The sequence below is a fragment of the Maniola jurtina genome, chromosome 8 (assembly GCF_905333055.1).
Source record: "Maniola jurtina chromosome 8, ilManJurt1.1, whole genome shotgun sequence".
In the NCBI taxonomy this organism is placed as follows: domain Eukaryota; kingdom Metazoa; phylum Arthropoda; class Insecta; order Lepidoptera; family Nymphalidae; genus Maniola; species Maniola jurtina.
The window spans coordinates 9,938,883-9,964,121 of NC_060036.1; the positions used below are offsets into that span (position 1 = coordinate 9,938,883).

A 25,239-nucleotide genomic window follows, 5' to 3' on the forward strand; every position below is an offset into this window, starting at 1 on the left:
AAGCTTTATTTACTTTGGCATAAAGCCGTGTACGTTGTGCCTTAAATTGATGTAATAACGCACTTTTAAGATGTAATATATTTGAAATTCTCTTTTTATCAACTTAGTAACTTAGTAAGTCGATGATGCCCGCAACGTCATCCGAGTGCTTTAAAAAATCCTCAAGAACTCTATGCTTTTCGGGGATGAAAAGTACCTATATGTTAATTCAGGGTATAAGCTATCTCCATTAAAAATTTCAGCCAAATCGGTTCAGTTTTGGTTGGTTGACTTTGGCCTGGAGCAGTAACAGACAGTAGGTAGCTGGTAGATAGTTACCTATACTATCAGTTTATTTAATTTTTTTACGGATATAAGACGGTCTGTCCACGCTTATAACTGTGGTAACTGCGTCGTAAAAACATATCGAAACGCTTACTGTATATTGCTGGTTTGTACTTTATGGCAACTGTATTCTCTTATTTATTTTTATTTAAAAAAGCTGTATTCTTTAGGTAGGTAGGTATCCCTGAAGACTAGAAAGAGTGAAAAGCTAGTTAAAGAATTTTATCGTAGGACTGGTTTTTGAGGGCATTTAAGCTATTAGTATGTACAAACTAAGATTCTATAAAAAAATTACAGAAGGCCAGGATTAAAGAATGAAATTGATTTATCAATGACTAAGCAACCAACCGCGGCTTTGCTCAATGAAAATTTTCTATATTCCCTATCCCGTGGGAATTTCGTACAGTTCAACCTTATTCCTTTTCCACATTATAAAGGAAACCTCGGTACAAAACGCGTTAAGCCTGGGCGTTAATCAGTCACGTTTTCTCACGGTTCCTTCACAGTAATTAAAGCAAGTGATATTCAATTGCGTAAAACGTACATAACTCTGAAAAAATTAGAGGTGCGTACCAGGGATTGAATCCCGGACCCCCAAATAATAGGTCGACATCATAGTCACTAAGCTATCACTGCTTTAAGTATATTATAGTGCTACAAAAACAGGTTAATACGCCCAAAAGTTAATTTTGAAAATCTGTAGATACGATTTTTCAGCTTGATATCGTCGATATTATGTTTACTGTTACGCCCATACAAGAGGGAACTGTGCCCCTATGTATGTATGAGCCTACGTATTAGCATAGTGAAATCGTATGCTATGTAATCGTATCATGTAGCAGTCACCGTTCCGTTGGACGTGTGGCCTTAATTACGCCACCAGGTACCTAATATATCAATATAAAGCTTCCAGTGACGGTCAAGTTATTTAATAACTTTTACCCACATTTTCATCCGCGTATACAATATGGGGCTTTTAATATTCCCGCAGGAATTCTTTTTTTCCCCGGGATACAAAGTATCATATTATGTCCTCAATTAACCAGGTAGTGTTTATCTGTGCTTTGTGGCTCATTTATCGGTTCAGTTGTTGAAGCATCAAGAAATAATAAACATAGTAAATGATCATCATAATTCATAAAATAATAAAAATTTCAAAAAAATAATTAAGTGTTATTTATTGTACGATAGTACAGAATATTTCATGTGCGAATCCGATTACACAAAAACCAGCCACTTGTAACAAAAAAACACTCCAGAAAGGCATAACACACGCGCCAGCAAACGCCACCACAAACGAAGTCCTGGTATATGTTATATGTTAAGCCAAGGTTAGGCCTTGAAAATGTGCTCACTAAAAGCTGAAATTTTGTAAGAGGCTTTTCATATTAATAACTTGTCATTCTTCCACGGACTGACGGGAACTAGAGTAGCCATAGAGAAACCTTATATCTATAACTGATATATTATGCAAGCTTTCAGCTTTCATCAAGCATCTGCTCACAATTTCCCACGGCCCCTCGGGGCCTAATAACATTGTGGGTAATTTGTGTACTGAAAATATAGATTGATGATTTTAACCTTATTTTTGGCACGCTTACCTACTATCAATTTGCTCATGAAGCTATTATAATTTGGTGTCGAAAATAAATTGTGATTATTCAAAAATATGTAGGTAGGAACTTATATTTATAGAGCGTACAGTATGCTATCAGATTCATACTACTACATAAGAATCATTTATCTAATACATACCTAAGCTATCATACTTTAGATAATATCATGAAATCAAATTGATAAACATTGTAATAAAATCCGTTCAGCACTTTTTCTTTGGGTTAAAACTTACTTCAAATCACAAAGTGTAAGTATCTTAATACCTAGTATATCTACACTATTATAAATGAGAGTGTCAATTATAAAGAGGTAAAGTTTGTGAGTTTGGAGGTATGGAGAAATCTCTGAAACTACTCATCCAATATCGATTTTTTTTCACTGATAGATACCTATATTATCCTAGGACTGCTTTAGGCTATATATCACTCGGGCGAAGTTGCGGTTTAAAACTGGTGCAAACATTAAAGATAACCAGTCATTAAATAGAGGCACCTACACATTTACCATAAAAAAATACTTACTTATATAAAGCTCATCTTAAGGCTCATCCTTCAAATTCCTGAAAAGATTATAATCCTACATTCAACCTTGATCTTGTGACAAGGGTTAGAGGGGCCGGTTTGTCCTTCATAATGAGGTAGTTAAGTAATATAGGTACCTACGCGTAGATACTAGATACTCGTACATAAACTTTTACTCAAGCGAAGTATTATAATTAAAATTCATGACTTAACAGATTTAAAAAGTTTCAAATGCTGTTAAACAGTTGTCGACTCATTCATAATACATTTATGCCATACAAGTTAGACGTTAATTTTCAAGTTCTCGTCAGTTTCCATTCATACCATACCTACTTTAGTAGACGCTTTAAATGCTTATTTATGCTTTGCCGATTGACAAAAAGCATAACTGCGGGGTGATTCGCTAACTCAGTGATCAACCAACACGATCAATACTGAATAATAGGTAGCCAATAGTTGCGTACCAAAAATATTATTGATATCGATTAGCTGATATGTGATGTCAACTCACTAGAAATTTGCCATCTCGACTTGTCGCGAACAATATAACATCCAAATGGGGAAAATCATAAGTATGAAAGGACAACATTTATTTTACGCAAAAGGCAATTTTCTAATTAATATGATTAATACGTTAGGTATTTTAAAACTTGAAACTGGCATACAAGGTCTATAAGGTTGTCTCGCGAATGAAATGACATAAAGTGCTTCACATAATCCAATGACTTTCTAGTCATTGACATAATCTAAAGGAGTCTGCGAAAGATTTTTTTGCTCCGTAATTGCTCGTATACAAACGAACCGAACCCGTTTTCCAGGCGGTATTTTTAGTTGTATGAATAATATTGCAACTCCATTAAGTTGATAATATTACATCTAAGTGTGAACAGTGACATTTAAAAGTAGGGTGAGCGATTTTTATATATTACATTATATTTCCGTAGTTTGAAATCAAATTCATGACTGTGGTAAACACAATGAAAAAAAATACACGAAATCCGTTCGAAATTCTAACTTTTATTGACACCTTCACAGGAAGTTGACGACAGGAGTTTTATATTCCAATCTGCTGCGTGCCAAAAGTTGATTATAATGTGAAGTTTAAATTACTTATAAGAAAAACCACAATTAACTTCTGGCATACTGGTATGCCAAAAGTTGGTCAACATCACTGCATTAGTAATATAATTAATGACTAATTGAACTTGTAATGAAAAAAGTAAGGTTAATAAGTACTTCTAAGGCAAGATGTCTTTCTGAGATTTAAGTTTTTCATGGGAGAATTACAAATACAAACAAAGTGGCCACTGAAGGGGTTTTGGAGAGTTTATAGAGGACGATGAATACTGTAGTAAATTAGTATATAGTAAAGTTTATCCAAGGATTTTCCGGTATCTTACTCGGGTATACTGATTAGTTAATGGACACATACAACGTGCTCGTACAGTTGTTTATATTGGCGACCGGCAGCGCAGTTTTCAGCGTCAACTAGTCAAAATGTGAGCGAACTGATGCAGCTCTCGGTGGAACAGTCCTTGAAGCTGACTTATGTTGTCTCACTGAAAAGCAGGTCGAAGTGCATTTCCTACTTCCATCCGTGTTGCTGAAAGTGCACCTGCATCTCGTAAGACTCCTTTGCCTCATTGAGCCGTCGACGCCCATCATTTCTGCAAAGAAGAAGAGTTATTACACAACATCTCAACATTATACTTCTGCAAATCACTGTGCAGTCTGCGCTAGGCACATACTTTTTTGGTGAGTTTGACCAACACTTTTGTTTTTCATTTTCGGACCATATACTAAATCTGCTATTACATACGTTAAAAAAACATGTCGGACTAACTAAATCACTGTCTCTCTATTACAAATGCGAAAGTGTGTTTGTTTGTTGGCTTGTCCTTTAATTACGTTGCAACGAAGGAACGGATCGATGTGATTTTTTGCAAGGGTTAGTAAAGTGTGATATAGGCTACTTTTATAACGGAAAATCAAAGAGAGATCCCATGGGATTTTCAAAAGCCTAAGTCCACGCGAATTAAGTCACGGACATCAGTTAGTATATTATAAAGGTTTGTACACACTAGAGTTCAATTTGTGGTCGACGAGGGCCACTGGGGGATTAAAAACGCCGTGTTTAGACCAATTTTGTTACGAGATCTATCTCAAAATCCACTAAAACTATATGATATTATTTTGTAATTTTTGCGAAGCATCAAGCTATTCGTGAAATCCGTCGTAAATCGCACGCTTTTGACGATGCGACGTCGTGTCGCACATCATCACATTTTAAGCGTCAGCCTATGGCTGCGAAGCGCAAAGACATCTTCTCTAACCAAGAAAATACCGCCGAGATCCGTGCTAAGTGTAGAGTAGAACATATCGATGACCTATGGATTCACACTAATATTATAAAGTATGTGTGTATGTGGGTGAGTGTATGTTTGTTACTTCTTCACGCAAAAACTACTAGACGGATTTGGCTGAAATTTGGGACGGAGATAGATAATATCCTGGATTAGCACATATGCTACTTTTTATCCCGGAAAATCAAAGAGTTCCCACGGGATTTTGAAAAACCTAAATCCACGCGGGCGAAGTCGCGGGCATCGGCTAGTACCTACTTAATATGAAAATAATTGAATCACTCACCTGACAAGGGCACCCCTTCACATACACTTGATCGATGGTGCGATCGGCTGCCGTCGTCATTATTTAGGCACAGTATTTTCCCAAGCACCTGTCAGAAACAATAAATTAAATTAGTTGCAGCCAATGACTAAAGAAAAATAACAGCTGGTTTAATTTAAATTATTATAATGTCACTGAAAAAATAAGGAAGGTTATTGCATGTCTCATGTCATATCTCCTGTAATTATGTCCGGGTCACACTATCCTAAGGCGAAGGCTACACGTTCAATAAATATTGTGATCCAAAGCTTTTTATTCCATATCGTGATATTTTTCTGAGTGTGTGAGGAGAGGATTTCTAGAGGTGTTCCACGGATCGTGATAAATATTGAATGTGTAGCCTTCGCCTAATAAGTACATTTTGTCGTTGAACTGGAATGGGTGGTGCCCTCATGTCCAAGTAGCGAACGAAGCGAGCACGTCAAACGAGTGCGAATGACGATAGGTGATATCAGCAGCGCAGTTCCTAAGCCAGTACGAACGTTTTTATGAAGTTACAGCTATAACTTCTTGGAGCTGATTGGCATGTTGGTTGTTTTCAGCAGTTGGTCTCAGTGTTTCAAATTTTTATTAATTGTTGTTAGAGCGGCAATAGAAATGCACATTCTGAGAAAATTTCACTTCTGTACCTATTACGGTTCACGAGACACAGCCCGCTGACAGACAGACGGGTGGACAGAGGGATAACGGAGTCTTAGTAATAGGATCCCGTTGGCACCCATCGGATACGGAACCCTAATAACCAAATCAACGTGGACCAAGTCGTGGACATACATGATGGCGACGGACATATACTTTTTTTTACACCGGGAAGTCAAAGAGTTAACATGGATGTTTTAAAAACCTAAATCCACGCGGATGTCACGAATAGTAACTGGACCATTTAAATACAAAAATTAATGAATAGGTACTTTCTACAAAATAAACGTAAGTGAAATCAAATTAAGTAAAACAGAGCGGAAAGCAAATAACGATTACAGAAAATTTCCAATTTAAAGAGAACATTATTTACAGACTCATGACTAATGAGTATGGACATCCCCCAGGGTACGTGTAGCCACCTAATTTGATTGTATTTAGTTTGACACACTCGCAGCGCTTGCCTACAATTTTAATATACTTTAACTGTTAGCATTTTTATGGTTCCAAATTATACGTAGAGTCGTATACATTTCTGTAGCATACTGCTACATAGGCGTAGGAGATATTTTATTCTATAAAAACAAAGGAATCTGGCGGGAGTTTCACACGAACGAAAACACGAAAGTAAAAAAACGGCTGAAAATTAGTATTTCGTAGAGGCGTAGACTCTACGTAGCATGCTGCTACGTAGGTGTAGCATGATAGGGCGGAGAAATTCGTAACTTTTTACCGGTTTGTAGTTTATAAGTTTCTTTTTACTCACATAATATGGATACTGTTCCTATTTATTCGAGTCCGATGTTTGTCATGGAATGCAATATTTAATTGTTTATATATTTTTTTTCTTTCTGAACTTTTTAATTTTTTTGCAATATACTTAGGCTCGCGTTTGACGACAATCAGGTTTAATGAAAAGCAATGATGAGGTCTAGATTAGAGCGAGTTTGCCTAGAAGATGCCTATTCACTCTTGCCTTGAAGGTAAAGGTTGTACGTGGCAGGGAACACAAACTGGAAAGGCATTCTACACCTTAGCGGTTCGTACAGAAACGTTGACCAAAAACGTTTTATGTGATTGGATATCGACCACATAAGAATGCCAACGTTTATGATTTTTCGCTATGCTATGGTAGAATGGTGATTTTCAAAAATGGAGATGTTATCCCATTCTCATTTTGAGCATAATTTTTAATAATTATAAAATATTTTCTCCTAGATTTAATTTATTTTGAAGTCGGACGAGCGTCATTCTAATATTGTTGGTACAATTCTGGCGTACCTGCTTGAATCCGCTGCGGTACCGCACGTTCATGTAGCAGTATATGATTGGGTTGCAGCAACAGTGCGACATCGCCAGCCAGTGGCTGACGAACCAAACGTACGGCAGCCCGGGCCACTTGCCCCATTCTTCATCATCCTCGTGTGCCGTCCACAGCATCTGTATTGATTTTTTTCTTTGATCACAAATGCGATCTCGCCTAATGTATGTACTTACCACTAAGAGAGATTGCTGATGATTCAATCTAAGATGCAAATGGATGGAAATAGGAAAATATAATTTTCAAAACTATCCCTGCTAAGGGTCGAACCCGAGAACTTTCATTTTTATTTAAGACCAGGGAACTGCGTCAGTGAAGTTGACATAAAAAGTAGGTACAGCTTATCAGCATTAACCAGGGTTACCAGGTAGGTGTAGTTTAATGCAGTAACTGCCTTTATTTTAGAAATGTAAATGAAATTCTGACTATGATCCGATTAACTCTGTCTTTTCCTAAGCTTGTTGTCACAAGCTTAAGGGACAACAAGCCTGTTATGCAAATTATTCAGTAACGGATACTTATGGTTTATTTTTCATAATGATGCCCATTCTTGTTATATATTATATTTATATAACATGTTATATATAGTGCCTGAACTTTATAATTGCATATTCGGCAATTCATATCGGCGACGTTGAACAATACAGAATGAATGGAGCAATTAGAAACAATATTGCCGAAACAATTGCAGCATTTTATAGTAATTGTTTCTGATTGTTCTTTTTGATTGCTCCAAATCGATCCATACATGTTGCTGAGCAATAATTGCTTAAAAATTGCTTTACATATTATTATGTAAGGATATTTGCCAAAATGTATATTGTCAAATTGTATGTATTGTAAATCAAGTTGTGCCCTTTTATCAAAGCTGAGTTACTGTAACTTAACACTGTACCAAATAATGAAACCCCAAAATTTAAGGAGTTTAAATAGTTCAAAATACAACAAACAGATACGTTTATTAAAAATCGTTTTAGGTACTTACGATAAATATATTAAGTGGCAACCAGCATATTGTAAACACGGCAACCACTGTTATCATCATTTTTACCATCTGAAAAAAACTTACAAAATCAAACTTCATTTGTTTACAAATTATCCTAGTATTTTTTTAATACGGAGAAATAGCTACAATGTTATCCTTTGTAAGGCTTTATGCTTATTTGAAGCATATGGAAAAAAGGTAAATATTAAGTACTTAGTCATGTTTAAATATTTGGAAAAGAAATACTGCAGGAAGAAAAACAAAATAACTCACATTCATCCGCTGATATAAGAAAAATGTAATCAAGTTTTCGTTTAAATATTTAAGGCAAAAATACTGAAGGAAGAATAACAAAATCATCATATTCATCCTCATCTTTACTGACATTATTATGAAATGTGAATGTCTGTATTTTTACGGTTTACCCACTGATTCGATCTTGAAGAATTTTGGCTACTTGATGCCTTGACTTAGCTTGCGAGTTGTATCCTATGTTACTTTTATCGCGGAAATTGTCTTATTCCTATTTTTTTTAAACCTGAAAAAAAAGTTGGTAGGTACGAATTCCACGCGAATGATTTCACGGGTAACAAACAGTGATAAGTAGTATGTTTTATAATACTTATTATACTTTTCGTAACTGCCTTGTTCGTCTAGTGGTTAGCTATGTTTGGCTGTGGATGACGACGTCCTGGGTTCGATTCCCAGGTCGAGACAAAATTAAGTACTAAGCTTTTCTGTTAAGAAATTCTCAGTACTAGCCCGGAGCTAGGAAGTTTGCGGTGTGTCACCCCCGTGCGTCATAAGCTGTCGATCCTGCGCCTGAAATCTCTCCGGTCGTGTCGGATTTCCATCCCACCCACGGGCCATGAGAGTGAGGGAATAGGGAGTGCATCTGTGTTTTCGCACGCACTTGTGCACTATAATTTTGGGTAAGGTCTGACGAAATCACAAACACAATCTTTATGATAAATTATTACACTTTTATTTCATATTTAAATTTATTAACTTTTACATTTGTGTCAAATAAATGTTGTTCCTCTTACGTTAGTATATTTTTGAATGTCGTCGTTTTAAAACCACTCTTACAGGTAACCTCCCCACGTTTATTAGCCACTCCCCTTTTTATCTTATCGTTATCGGCCAATCCAAATTGTACAATGAATAAACTTAGTGACTAATATACAAATCATCAAGCTCGTTTCACAAATCATCTAAGTAATAAAGATGTTTTCATCTTATATATTGATTACAAATATTATCCTTTATTATGCTACAATTCATCAACTAAAAACTATAAGAATTTTATATACAGTACGTTTATCGATCAGATGTTGAACAACTTCAGCCAATCAATGACGCCTTCTAATATGATGTTATGATTTGAGTGGCGCCAACTATGTTTTATAGATAATTAATATGGGCCAAGCTTACAGCTCGGCCATCCTGTTTTAAGCGAGTCTCATCGCTTTTAAAAAAAAATTAAAACTTAAGTAACATGTAAACTTCACAACCAAAATGACAAAGACTTAGTTCAACAAAACAAAAAAAAAATTAAGATAGTAATTAATTAAATTAATATTCTTGCTAACTTAACTAGAAGGAATATACAGTTTTATTGATACATTGGTATTGATTATGATTGCAACTTAATTTTAGAGCACTCGCAGCACCCCTTTCCATCCGATATAATTAGAAAATAGCAGATAAACTCAATTCAATTCCAAACTATTTACCCTCGCAACTTTACCTGCCAGTCTACAGTAGCACTCAAATTTAGCCTTTAATCTAAAATTCATTTTTCTGTTCTCTTCCGCTAATATTAAAATAAAAAGATGCAGACACTCTAAATTTATAAATAATTTTTCAAAAATCATAAAGATATCAAAAATTGCGAGACCAGTAGCAACTAAAGGAGGCCTCAATTTAATCAAAGAAGGTAGGTATATGCATAAAGTCCGAAGCATCAATTATAACTCACAAGCCAATATTTTACAGGAACACTCAATAGAGATTTGGGGATGAGCATGTAAAACTAATTACTAAAAACTACTTTAAAGGGTTTCAAGTATCTCAAAATAAATTGTTAAAAGTTCTGTTCCAACTAGACTCTCCTTCCCACTAAAGAATTATATAAGAAAACTGATGAACTATATTATATAAGTCAATTATACAAATTCAAAATATGTCTATTTGTTAGGAAAATACTATTAAAGTCCGTACATACACGCATCACTTTAAAGCTAAATCTCATAAATATGGTACACAAAACGAACATACCTATTATGCTACAATTACATAAAGCTAGGACTAATTATGGTATGTAAACTACCTAGCTCTACTACATAATGTACTTGCCGAAACTCATACTGGAGGAAAAAATCTTTTACAAAGTTTAAAGTTTAATCAAACAGTGTCAAACACCATAGATATCTTAGCTAGATGTAGGTATAGTTTGTTAACGAATATAACGTGTTTTGACTTTTTATATTATTGTATAGTCACCATACCTTTAAAGATTATGTTTTCTTCTATATTTATATTTAGAATCGGGAGCGATTCTTAATATGAATATGTGTAAGTGAACTTCTTGTCCTTTTGATAAAATAAACTCTCTAAACTTAAAGTTAATCGCCGCCAGTTCTCGATTTAAATCACAAAACATTTTCATACACTTTCAACGCAATAGTTTTACGCACATATTTTCTTCTTCCCTTCTTATTGGAAAATCGCGGATTCCGAGCCTTGGCGCGTCTCTCTTCTACCGGGATACATATGTGATTGTCCTTATTTCCCTCCAGATCCAAATTTTTAATGACCCTTATCCTAGGGTTCTTTCCCTCCAGATCCAAATTTTTAATGACCCTTATCCTAGGGTCTACCTCCTTCCTCCTATAGGACTTTTTGTCCATAGCCCGTAACCTCGGGGCTTTCCTTCCTTGGGACTTTGTGTCCCTGACCCATACCTAGTTTTGGGTCTTTCTTTTCCTCATTTATTCATTTCCAACATCCTTGGATCCTGCAAACATAAAACACTTTGAGTAGACCGTTCATTTAATTTTGTTTCATAAGCATCCATCATAATACAATCCGACCTAAGAGAAGTAATTTTACTTGGTAACCTAGAAAACCTATTATCATTATTATAATTTAGTTTTCTCCAGTTCCGTACCCCTCGAAGGGTGCCTACGAGACCCTATTTTCTAAACCTCTGCTCTCCGTCCGTCTGTCCGTCTGCACGTGCGTCACGGCCTGAACCGTGAACGGCGTATCGTGAACCGTGATAGTTAGAGAGTTGAAAGGAACGTGATTACGGATGTATGAAAATCCTATGCCTGGTTGCTTCCAATTCAAACTTTTTCTTTTAATGCAGATTACGCTTCCCATATTTCTTACAATTACCTATTGTTTTTTTTTTTTTTTTTTTTTTCTAGCAAAATCCACATTCTGAAGTACTAATGGACAATGTTAAACAAACGCCAGGGTACAGTAGTTGCGTCACTTGTGCCTCTTAACCATATAATATCTACATGCAAAAAGAATCTTTGATTTATAATTTCACATGATACTTATATATTTTATTTTAGCCATAATATGCACCATATGGCGTACTTTGTCGTTTCGAGTAACATAAGCAGAACTACCAAATTCGACCCTGGGAACGACACAGTCGCGACTCGCCGCCGAATGATACCTATTAGTTTATCATTAATTCCTTTTCATAGAGAAAAGCGATATCAACATAATAGCAGGAAAAAAAATGAAATAAATATTCCGTTCGATACATCTCTATTCTCTACGACATCAAGATCTCTATCACAAGCTGATCGATCATAAAGATTAGAAGAAAGTAGGTACCTTATACATTATTTTATATGTTAACCGTAATGACCCGCATCTGTTCGATTTTCCTTTATTCGTTTCGTAAAAGATTCGTCCTCGTACGTCCATCATCATCATCATCGTCATCTACATCGTCATCATCATAAGGTCACTGTTGAACATAAACCTTCCCTAGTAAGCACCACACGTACTGTCCTCAGCCTTCCTCATTCAACCCCTGGTTCCTATTGATACAAACCACTAAACCCCCCCCCCATCAAATGTGTACCTATCTACATCCATCCATCATACCCAAATGCCGTGCTGGTTGATGTGATGAGCGACAAAGTGTTAACCTCTTCAATACCTCATGGAACTGTAGGAATAGCCATGGAAGACCTCCAAACCGAACGTTGATATTTTGTGTAAGTGGTCCCACGAGTCAAAAAAAAATATTCTTGTCCATAAAGGAACAAGCCACGATATAGATTCTTCTATCGGAACTTAAATATTCCAATCACTGCATGTATTCCAACTAATCAGTTTGCTACTGTATATTTGAAGTTGATAATAAATAAAAATGTTAGCTTAATTAAATTCCTATGATAATTCGATTTTTGGTGCATCAACCAGCTTCACCTATTATGTAAAATTAAATATATATATTTTTTTTAAATTACCGGCTGTACATTTTAAACTAACCTAATCAAAATATACTTTCTTACTAATAACTTAATCTTAAAAATTTTCCAGAGGATCCTTCCGCCTCAAATTAACTCAATGATAAAAATGAACAGGAAACTTTAAATGTTGTAAAATCCAGCCAATGCTTCGTACCTTGCCTTATTAATCCAATAGGTACTTCTTTGGATTTTGTCAAAACAAAATACTTTTACTTGTTGAGTGTATAATAAATAAATAATGTAATAAATCAATTAACTGTTAAAGCTAATAACTTTTACAGAAAGCGAACCTCATGATATCTCTTATGAGTTTTAAGCGTAAAATTACCACGCCGAAAACAAAACATGAGCTGACAGTATTCTTATTTGATATACATAATCCAGTAATACTATATCTATCTACATAATTCGTAAATATGTATGTATAGTTTGTAAGTTACTATTTCACTTTATGCTGTTTCAATGCTTTAAGTTATTATTTTTATCTTTGTCTCATTTTTTTAGTTTAGCCTCATTCTATTTTTAAACTTACTATTTCGCTATAATATTTACAAGTAACCTCATCGAAGACTACACGGTCTTCTGATAACCCAACAAGCATTTATCCAACAGCTATCGCTTTCACCCGAACGGAGGTTCCCTGAAATATACTGAGATAACAATACCTAGTTGACACATGGATGTACAAGAGCGGCAACAAGCTATGACCCCCTCTAGTCATAACTATATCTTTATGATTGTAACATTTCAAACAGTGAAAGTATGTATAAACGATTTCGTCCATAGGACATGCGCTCTAAAGAATGTTAATATAATTATCAGCAACTAAAAGCTTGAAGAAACTAATAGGTACAACTTGTCTTTGAAGTATGAAAATATGCACATTTATCAAGTATACCAGTTCATCAAACATTAAAGTACGCATTTATAAAATGATAACTCACTTATTAATCAAGATAACTACCTGTTTATCAAACCTACCCTACCAAATATAAATAACTACTCACCAAATGTAATACTTTATAACTTAAGTAAAAATATGAAACAAATGTGCATCAACCACATACATACACTCTTCAAATTCATCCATTTATCAAAATGTTATATAATATAACCATTCACCAAATCCATTATATACTTTGTTCATTAAATAGCTTAGTCAAACTTTACTCCACTTGCCACGATTGCAAATTTTCCAAAATAGTCAGCCGCAAACATTGCAGCTCATCTCACTTGATAATGCATCCCTCCCTCAGAAAAACAGGCATTAGGAATGTCTTTCCAAGACGCGCGAGAGACAGCCACCGTGGCTTTTCGCGAGATTTAATCCAAATTGAACTAATGCCTAAATAAATGTTTTAATTAGAGGGCGATTGCTTTTGCAACCTCTAACCGTCCAATCAAACACCGAAAGTATTCAATAATCCGAGACGTAAATAAAAAACCCGTCAGAACACCGTATTTATAAAAACAGAGACAAGAAAAAGATTCCTCCTCGCAATGAGATCGCGTGACATCCAACAAGTGAATTATCGACTTTATTACACAACTTATCCTCAACATGTTTTACATCATTTCCTACAATTGAAATCTTTCTATTTTAAATACCCTAACTACAACTTCATAATCCAACCAAAAATCATACTAGATTTATCCCTCGGTCCCACATCTTTAATGCTTTTTTTTTTCTGTTTCGGTAACTAAAACAAAAAAAATATATATATACTCATGTTATAAAACGTTGTCAAAGCTTTCCTGAACGCGCTAAATAAGCAAAAACATAAAATCAGGCGAAATGCCAGACCAGCCGAAAAACCTTCAATGCTTAATCAGCCTAAAAAAAAAATTATGATCACTATTCATATTATCATGAGATACTACCGGCGCTCCTAAGCGAAATTTATAAGGCACCGCATTTCGATTTTATCAAACAGACTGATCAATTTCGAGAGCACAACAAACGTGGTTTCCTGAGAGTTTCGTTAACTAAATGCATATCGAAACTGAACTATCGCGAAGCGAGTCAAGCGAGCGTGAAAATTTTTTTAAATATATTTCTGGGATAATGTCATGCCACAAACGCGAGCGTAGTGCAAAGATATTTGCCTAAAATTTCTTTCGTACAACAAAGAAAATAGTATTTTGGTAGTAGGTACTTATAATCGCGCCCTGCCCTAAGGGCAGTACTGTAGGTATATTACCATTAAAAAAAAACTTACTCTAATTTTAATAGAACATTTGCCAGGAATTTAACCCGCCAAGCGATGTTAATCCAATAAAAACAAAATCATATTGCATTTAAATGCGGCAGTACACAGTTAATTGCGTGAATACAGGTAAACAAAAAAAAAACCCCGCTGCCCATATACTATACCTACCTGCTACTCGTAGTACTCAAATTATTGTGCCAGTATTAAAAGTAAATTAGCTGTTATCTAGCGTGGTAGACTACGGCCTAAACCCTTCTCATTCTGTGAGGAGACACTTGTTGCTCAGTAGTGGGCCGGCCATGGGTTGTTCATGGTGAGCTGTTATCAGCAAAGTTATGTTTGAAACTCAAACATTACGCGTTTCAAGTGGTAAAAATAGATAAATGAAAACATTTCTCCTCACTTTTGTAAAAAAAAAAACATTTATGCACCCCGTATTTTAAAACTATCTGACTACCTACCTACCATAATTTTAAATTTAGTTAAAGAATAACCAGATAAGATAAACCTACTTTTACACCCATTTTAGGATTTATATTTCTCAAAATGCTCAATTTATTAACCCTGGTCACTATTACTTTATTACAACGGATCACCTTCATTTTTATCAATTAACATTTTATATCCCCAATCACTTAGTAACCATTACAAGTAGAGACGGATTATTTCACTGGCAGGCGTAAAACGAAAAGCTATTTCATGTAACTTTTTCTACCTTATCCCAAAGCGGTTTACAAAAAATAATAATTTCACAAAACAACATTCAAGATGCCCAATGAGTGCTGTGTGATAATATCGCGTCACTGTGTGCTAGAAAAAGGAAAACATCTATCTATACAATGAGTGCAGCAAACGATTGAACCTAAATCCAGAACCTACCTTCCGTAAAACAAAACCACTATGTGAAAATAAATCCCTATCGTAACTCTTAACCAAACTAATTCGGCACACGATTACAAGTGTGAAGATTGAAATACCACGTTCCGTGAGATATTCACCTGTGAAATCATTTAATGAGAAATAAAACCCCGGCAGGACATAGTAGATACATCCTGAAAACTATTTAAAAGTAACAATAACGCCCATCATTAAGTAAACCACACTTTTTATATTGTTTAACACTATGTTCACTATCTATTCCATTGTACCCACGATACAGGATAACCTAGTGCGGGTACCACCACACAGACACAGGAAAATTGTACAAGACTGTATTTTGTAAATAAACATTTTTCATTTTTCATTGTAAAATAAGCCTTCTAAATACCTCAATGTTATTTAAACCACAATTTGAAGGTCGATCGCATTTGTATAACCAATATACAAGATGAATTATAAACATGTGGGTAATTCTAGGTATCATAACGTTATATAATTTCCATTCCAACTCGGAGCAAAGCTTTCTAACAAAATGATAACTAAATGTAGAACAAACAAAACGAAAACCCACACAAATAAAAAAAAAATTACCATTAATAGGTATCAATAAAAATAAAATCATGGAAAGATCCTACCCGTTTATCCAGAAATCCTTTGATGCCATGACTAGGTACTTTGATATATTGAGGCCCAAATATTGGCCTTGTGCTCCAAAATGTCTGTGGTCTACTAGACCTCCACTTCTTTCTCGTTCCTCTGTATATTTCCACTTGTTTCTCTGAGTCGTGAGCGTGACAAGAAAATATTATATTTTCTTGATGTCCCTCTTCTGACCTTTTGGGTAAGGTCTGACGAAATCACAAACACAATCTTTATGATAAATTATTACACTTTTATTTCATATTTAAATTTATTAACTTTTACATTTGTGTCAAATAAATGTTGTTCCTCTTACGTTAGTATATTTTTGAATGTCGTCGTTTTAAAACCACTCTTACAGGTAACCTCCCCACGTTTATTAGCCACTCCCCTTTTTATCTTATCGTTATCGGCCAATCCAAATTGTACAATGAATAAACTTAGTGACTAATATACAAATCATCAAGCTCGTTTCACAAATCATCTAAGTAATAAAGATGTTTTCATCTTATATATTGATTACAAATATTATCCTTTATTATGCTACAATTCATCAACTAAAAACTATAAGAATTTTATATACAGTACGTTTATCGATCAGATGTTGAACAACTTCAGCCAATCAATGACGCCTTCTAATATGATGTTATGATTTGAGTGGCGCCAACTATGTTTTATAGATAATTAATATGGGCCAAGCTTACAATAATATCCCCTGTGCAGTTGGCTCTACGGAGATTAGCTGCCATGGCCGAAATTCGGTCGGAAGGACATTATTGTAATACCTTTCGTTTCGAATGTTGTATCCGTGAATCCCTTATAGTCTCCGCCTCTCCGGGCGGCTGGACCGCCCACACCACGTAGGCGATGCGCCCGTAAGTACATATGAGTGCACATAACGGCAGAGCGAACTGTAGCACCAGCAGTGCCCACGTGTACTGAGCACTTTGCTCAGCATTCGCCCATCTCTCGCTGCAAATGTCTCTGGCGTGACAGAAATAGTAATATACTTGTATACATAATATTATAATATTTTGTCCACGAAAATAGAAATACACTTTAGACGTTAGGTGATTTTCTATATTGTATACCCGTACAATACACACACATAAAAGTATGTTAAAAGATTTTAAAGATATTAAGCTAAATTATAACTACGTAGACGTGACTATTTTTGGCTTTGTTGTCTACACTTAGTGACACTCAACTATAGACATGTTACGTTTGTATTACATGGCGTTTAAACCGTTGCTCGCTGATGAGTAAGACATAATATTATACAAAACGCACCAGAATTGAAGAGATAGTTAGTTTTCTATAGAAATAGTCTTCATTTTAGACTCTCATATAACGTATCCCGTATATTATTTTTTACGTATTTACTTAAATACGTAAAAAATAATAAACGGGATACGTTATATGAGAGTACCCAGACCAAAGATTTAGAAATTATAAACTTCCAAATCACTGCCGGGAATCAAACCCGTCTCGGATTCGACCCCCATTTATAAGACCACAACACTAGCTATTGCACCAGGGAGGTCGTCAAACTAATGCGTAAACCGCAGCGATTTTATTGTATAGAACTACTTATAAACTTATAAGATAAGGGTTGTAGTTTATTTCTAACTCGCTCGTATATCCTTTTGTAGCCATAACGTTACACATCTACGTGTATTTACCCTACGTATCAGAAGATTATCTAATATCCTTCTCATTTTATTGGTCTTTAAATCCATAAAATGGCAGTGGAATGATGTTGATACTTTTAATATAATTTTGTTTCCAATACACATATTTGCGTCAGTTTTAAAGGCACTAGCCTTACACTAGTAAGTTTTAGTTAATCTGAGTTTGGGTTACTCATATAATAATCATTCATTATGCATTCCAATATTATTTGCAATAATTTTTCAGTTTGTATATATCTTCAGAGAAAAAAGAAGCCCTTATACGATCACTTCGTTGTGTGTATTGTCTGTCGAGCAAGACCCGTCAAGGGAATCGACACCCATAGGCTTGTCTATAGGGTAAGTACCTACTTCCCGCTGACCTAGAATCAAGAAATTTGGCAGGTAGCAATATCTTATAGCAAAGTATCTTATATTAGTAATCGAGAATTTGTAGTTTAATTTTTTTTGTACAATAATTCAGTAATAACATTATGTGCAGTGTCAAACTCAGGCTTCTTAACAGGGCTCTCTCCATCACTCGCTTCATACAATCGTAGTTCGAATTTCATTTGAATATTAAGCAACCAAAGTCCATGAAATTTTGCAGACATATTCTAGAAACTAATATCTGTGTCTGTGGTGTTTTAGATTTTTCTAAAAATATGTATGTAGTTTTAAAATTACAGGGGCTCAACGATTTGTATGTATATTTTTAAGACCGCGTAACTTTGAAACCGTATATTTTAACAGAAATCTGGAAACCACAGATATAGTTTCTAGAATATGTCTGCAAAATTTCATAGCCTTTGTTGCTTAATGTTCAAATGAAATTGGAACTACGTTTGTATGAAGCGAGTGACGGAGAGACCCCTCTTAAAGACTTCTTTTACTAGGTAAACTTCATTTCATAGTATACGTATAGACTATAGACTTATAGAGACTATAATATATCTGTGAATGATCGCATGCACGAATCCATTATATTAAGGTAAGTAGGTATATCCCCTCGGCTCTAATGCGTTTGTAACAAGAAATGCCCTCCGTTGTCCGAAACTACCGACCTAGCAGTTTGGATAGCTTCAAGGTTAGCATGAGTTGTCAGTCTGAGAAGGTGGGTGCCACTTTTACATCAAACAGCTTTTGCTCGACACTTCATCCGCGTGATATCTTTTATAATTATTAACCGACTTCAAAAAAAGGAGGAGGTTCTCAATTTGTCGGAATCTTTTTTTTTGTAATTTAATCATATCCATCGAAAACAATTTTTGGGATCGGATCGTTAGTTCCGGAGATACACCCTGGCCCTACATACAAACTCACAAACTAACAAAATTTACCTATCCAGGTAAAAAGCTTCATATTAGTATTGGTATCTATTTTCTATATTGTATTTCATTGAGGTTCTTCGGATTACTAATTTCGTCATATTTTAACAGTAGTCAAAATGGGGTTCAAAATTTGTACGACTAAACCAAAATATTTTCAAATTTATTTACTTACAATTCGCAGACTTGATGCCACAGGGAAGGTTTCTGCAGCTGCGATACAACCAGTATTGGAGCGGCGGTTGCCAAAGCCCCGCTCCACACCGCGCCCATCACTAGCTTGGCCGCCATCTTGCTCAGTCTAGGCTTCAGCGGGCGCGTTATTACGAAATATCGATCTATCGATATAGCGAGAAGCGTATAGGCACTGACCAACACAGACACGGCTTGTGAATAATTCACCACTTTGCACATCACGCCCCCGAACGGCCAGTACCGTAAAAGTAACATGGAAACAAACGAGAACGGCACACAGAATAAAGTCATCATTATATCACCTACAGCTAGATTCATTATGAAATAATTCGTCACAGTTTTCATTCGAGGCGATGAATGTACCACAAAACACACTAATCCATTTCCTAAGAGAGCCACTATAAAAATTATTCCGTACATTGCGTACACACATACTTGAAAAAAACACGATGAGACGAAATCTTCGGGTTGCGGCTTCAATACACATACATATTCATATGGTAGCGTATCATTTACTTCAGTTCTGTTTGTTACTTGCGTGAAGTTTGCATCGCAATCCACCACTGAGCAAGTATATCTAACTTCTACATTATGGGTGGTAAAGTTGCTCATGTACAACATCCTACAACGTTAAAACTTCTTTGCTGGATTGACTTCCATTTGAGAAAGTACCTTAAACAAAGAATAGGATATAGGTAAAGGCTATTCATGTTGTCTTCAAGACAAAAGTGGGAATCAGGTTATTATTATAGTACTTTTATTTATGCTTTTTTCATGAATACTTTCTATCTTTGTTGTACCTATTCTACTCTCCTTACAGCCTCTCTCACTGCCAAGGGTCACAGGTACAAGTAGAAGATCTCCTGTAGAGATAAGTGCTTCTCTGTCAACTTGTTCTTTTCATTTCTCTTTCTGGTACAAATAAAAATAAATAAATACTTATTCATTTGTTATGTAATCGTCAATGTTGTCTATATTTGCAAACTGGTACTAAGCCTGCAGCTGTTTGTATACTCGTTCAACTACTACAAAGTACTTACCAGTACTTACCTACACTTTGTAATTTAATTCGAATTTTCTGCATGCTAAAGTTTCGAAGCTTTTAGATATAAAATAGTTTTGAGATTATTTATTTTGGCTTTAACAGAGCTCTCTCCGTCACTCGTTTCATACAATCGTAGTTCCAATTTCATTTGAATATTAAGCAACCAAAGTCCATGAAATTTTGCAGACATATTCTAGAAACTAATATCTGTGTCTGTGGTGTTTTAGATTTTTCTAAAAATATGTAGTTTTAAAATTACAGGGGCTCAAAAATTTGTATGAAAATTTTTAAGACCGCGTAACTTTGAAACCGAATATTTTAACAGAAATCTGGAAAACCACAGACATATATATTAGTTTCTAGAATATGTCTGCAAAATTTCATGGACTTTGGTTGCTTAATATTCAAATAAAATTGGCACTACGATTGTATGAAACGAGTGACGGAGAGAGCCCTCTTAAGTTTTATTAGGTAACTATTCACTCATACAGCAACAAGTAAAATTAAATTAGGTGTTGACTATTACTTTAGAGTTCTATAACAGCTTTATTACCTCTACAAGGCAAAGAGCGTTTTCTTAGACGAAAACGAGTTATTCCCGTGATAATAATATTTTCTCTCAAATAACACCAACCAGCCACAAACAAACCTTTCATTCTTGAATCATTAATTTCAATATTTTGCCGTGCAAAATGTACCTTTCATAACACCTAATTTAACTACTAGCTTCTGCCATCGGTTTCGCTGGCATGAAAGGGCTTATAGGTAATTTCTGATGCTAGTTGACCGAGCAGTGGGTATTTTAATCTTTCTAAAAAATGACAATGCTTTAGAACTCGGAGAGTTCTTTTAGTTTTTGCGTGAAACATGCACAATAAATTAAACAAACTTTAACTAATACAATTTTATAATAGATACTTACTTAGATTACATAATATTTGAATTATTGTTCGCTGAATCTGAACCATTAATTTTGCCGTTTCATTTCAAAGGCTGCAAGTAGGTACTACTTAATATTGTAAATGTGAAAGTGTGTATGTCTGTCTGTATGCTACCTTTAGCCGAAGTTTGGTACAGAGATAGCTTGCATCCTTGAGTTACAGACTGTTTTTATCCAGGAAAAGTCAAAAAGCTCCAACGGGATTTTTTAAAATCTTTATCTACTTACGCGCATGGAATCGCAGGTATTAGGTAGTAGGTACATTATATTACATAGATATAGATACTGGTATGGATGGCTAGTAGGTAAATCAAAACAATTAACTACGAGAATACCTAGCCCAGTAGGTAGATAATTATTATTAATTAGCCGGATAGAGTTCACAGAGTTCTGCAATAGCCAGTCTATATTGCTGTATCCCGAGTACTCAAGCTGATTAAATTAACCTAATCGACAGGTAAACGGCTCCTGTAGTACATTGTTCTGATAGATAACTTCACAACAATTACGATGCAGATGTGGCTATTTGCATAGGTATTATTTAGGTATTACACAAAGTACAAACTCAGCTGTAAGTACATGCCAGATAATCTATAAAAGCTAGATGTAAATAGGTATACCATAAAGCTATAGTATACTCACAAAATAACTATATTCTAGATCTAGATTGTAGAGTATCTATGACGTTTATGTCAATATTGCATGGAAACTCTTAAACTAGACATGTAGATCTAATGTAAACTCATGTAAACTATAGGAAGTGAAAAGGAATATTCGGAGCTTGCGACAGATACACTACTAATTAACCTTATAGATACCTACTAATATCACTGAACCTATCTATCTACACTTATAAGCTTTTAGATACCTATACTAATATTACTGAACCTATCTATGCTAAATGATCAGTAGGTAGTCTTGGCATTTTATTTCGATCCGATCATAAAAATCAGCTACCGTCGATTTATGACCGGTCATCATAAATGTCGTATACCATCACTACCATGAATTACGAGGGACATTTACGTTAGGTATAATAACAATTGGGTAGGCATTCAGACTAACGCTAGAGATATTAATAATAACTAATTATTTATATTTTAATTTATTAATAAATAAAATATATTAATAAATAAAAGAGATAATAATACTAATTATGTAAAAACAAAGACAGGTGTGGACATTTTGTGTTTTTACCCGACTACGGCAAAGCCAAAAGGAAGGGTTATGATTTAGCAGTCTATGTATGTATGCGTGTATGTATGTTTGTATCCAAATTTTGTGTGTTCCACCGTAGTGCCTAAACTACTGGGCCGATTTTGATGATTGAGGTGTCAATTGATTCGTTGTAAAGTGTGTTCTGTTGTGTTCGTGTGTGTGTTCTGTGACTGCTATATTTTCTTCGAAGAAAATTGACGTAACAGATGTTACATCAAAAAAGTACAATAGCAAAAAAATATTTTTTTTGCTATTGTATCGAGTGGGATGTCAAATGAAAGAGGAGAAAATTCTGAGCTCATGAATATAAATATACAACAACATTAAAATATACCAAGCGACAGAAAAACAATTGTACTGTAATATTTTAGCGTTCATTAAGATGATCGCAGTCGGGTTTTAGTTTTTAACTTTATCTTGTTACGAATAACCATTCGTAAAAGCACAAAATAGTTTTACGATGCAGACCTTTAGCCCTGGCCCCTGGTGTTGGTGTCCACGCCTATGTAAATATAGAGCCTACTATTTTGCGTGAACAAAGTTAAAATTGACCTTGCCTTAAAGTATATTGCCGTAATCTTTACTACTTGTTGTAAAGGTCAAGTCCTACTAATAAAAATTTACACACTGTTTAAATATAGGCTTAGGTATATTATAATGCAGTCATAATTATTACTAGTGTGTAGATTTTCAGTAGAAATTTCGTTTTTGGCTGATTTTAATTATACATATATGTATACTATATAGGTTTCCAAATCAGCGCAATGAGTTCTACCTAATTCTACCTAGTTCTACCTAAAGAGCGCTTAGATTTGTGTTTCTAAACACTGAGTGTTCAAGAAAAAATGAACATATTTTGGCCATTTTTAATCAGTTATAAAAATAAAAGTCAATTACTTTATCATGAGTTACGTATTTCAAGAATCTTTTCTTAGTTTGTATAATAATTACTGTTGATTTTCCTTGAGTTCGTTAACTAGGAAAATAAAAATGTGATTTAGAGTTGTTCTAGAGAGTAACTATTATAGTCGGTAAAAGTTATCCGTTTAGTAACATTAATAAGTAAAAGTTTGCGAGCCGATCGATTGAATATTGTAATTTTCACCGCGGAAAATAAAAATGTGGAAAACCATTACGGAATCCTAAAATGTACTTATTGATTTTGTCTGCTACAGCTTGTAATGAGTTTTATATCTAGATATACATATATTGAGCAAAGTAATATTTTATCATTGTTTGCAAATAACGAAAGTTGGTATGAGTTTTATAATAGCCCTTCATTATTTGCAGATGAAATTCAGAAAGTTACATTTATTTGCGCGTTCGAAGTCTTGTCATCCCCGAAGCAATAAGAGTAGGTACCTACTCTACCTAGTGTTATGTAACATCCGTTTGGTCAATTTTTTTCGTATAAAGTGTAGCCTATGTCACCCGGACCTTTACGACGAATCGAATGACACCTCATTCATCAAAATCGGCTCAGTAGTTTAGGCGCTACGGTGGAACACACAGAATCTGGATACAAACATACATACCCACATACATACATACATACCCACATACATACATACATACCCACATACATACATAGACTGCTAAAATCATAACGCTTCCTTTTGGCATTGCCGCAGTCGGGTAAAAAGGACAGTCAGCACACTACTCAACATAAAACCAGTTGTTACATTTTCTGTGCAATAAATAATTAAATAAGCAACCGACAAACGGTATAGACCGAATTTTATCAAAGTCGGCTAACTTACAGACTTATAGACAGCGTATAAAAAACGGAGTAGGTAATAAAATACATTAATAATCCTTGTGCTTTCAAATCATCAAACCTAACACCATAAACGTTAATCAGGCTTTATAACGAAGTCCATGTTATGGGGTCACGATTTTAGCGACACATAAAAAGAAATATTTAATTGAACCTATCCAACGAACATATCACGTTTATTTATTTTAGAACTTACACTCAGGATCAAAATCTTACACAAAATACTCACCGAAATACGTAATTATCTCACAGAACAGCTAATACACTTTGATTAGACTTGTACGTTGCTGTCACTAAATACGAAGCCAGATTACTATAATTACACGTTCATGAAACTTTATAGCAAAACTATTGTTTTCTAATAAATATTTAACACTTCCGAATCGCATTAAAATTTAATAAAATTAGAAAACTTGCAATATAATAGAATTATTTAAGCGCAACTCATAAACTTTTTACTATACGTTTAAATTAATCTTAACTAATCGGGTAAAATCACACAAACTTTTATTTTCAGAACTTACGCGTTGGACGCGTTCGCTACGGGTGGTACGGCTGATAGTATGCAGTTATATTGCCGCCCACCTACCGGCGCATGCCCGCCCGTCGCAACTTCTTGTCCATATTACCATAACTTATTATTTAAAACTATTCTTATGAATATATATTTTGTTACTGTAAAAAGCTCGAACATAATAATATACCTATAGTTGTGTGGTGGTTGTATCAACTCGGCAG

At 34.8% G+C, this 25,239-nt stretch overlaps 1 protein-coding gene across 1 annotated transcript; it reads right to left on the bottom strand.

Moving 5' to 3' along the window:
- Positions 1-3,780: 3,780 nt before the first annotated feature.
- LOC123867840 (RYamide receptor-like) lies at positions 3,781-24,801 on the bottom strand. The gene is made up of 7 exons (XM_045910136.1): positions 24,731-24,801; positions 19,502-20,193; positions 17,114-17,312; positions 8,096-8,164; positions 7,071-7,229; positions 5,112-5,199; positions 3,781-4,129 (listed from the first exon to the last, which is right to left on the bottom strand). Exons 2-7 carry the CDS (start codon positions 20,140-20,142, stop codon positions 3,951-3,953), a joined length of 1,335 nt encoding a protein of 444 aa, XP_045766092.1. The 5' UTR covers positions 20,143-20,193; positions 24,731-24,801; the 3' UTR covers positions 3,781-3,950.
- Between the last annotated feature and the right edge of the window lie 438 nt (positions 24,802-25,239).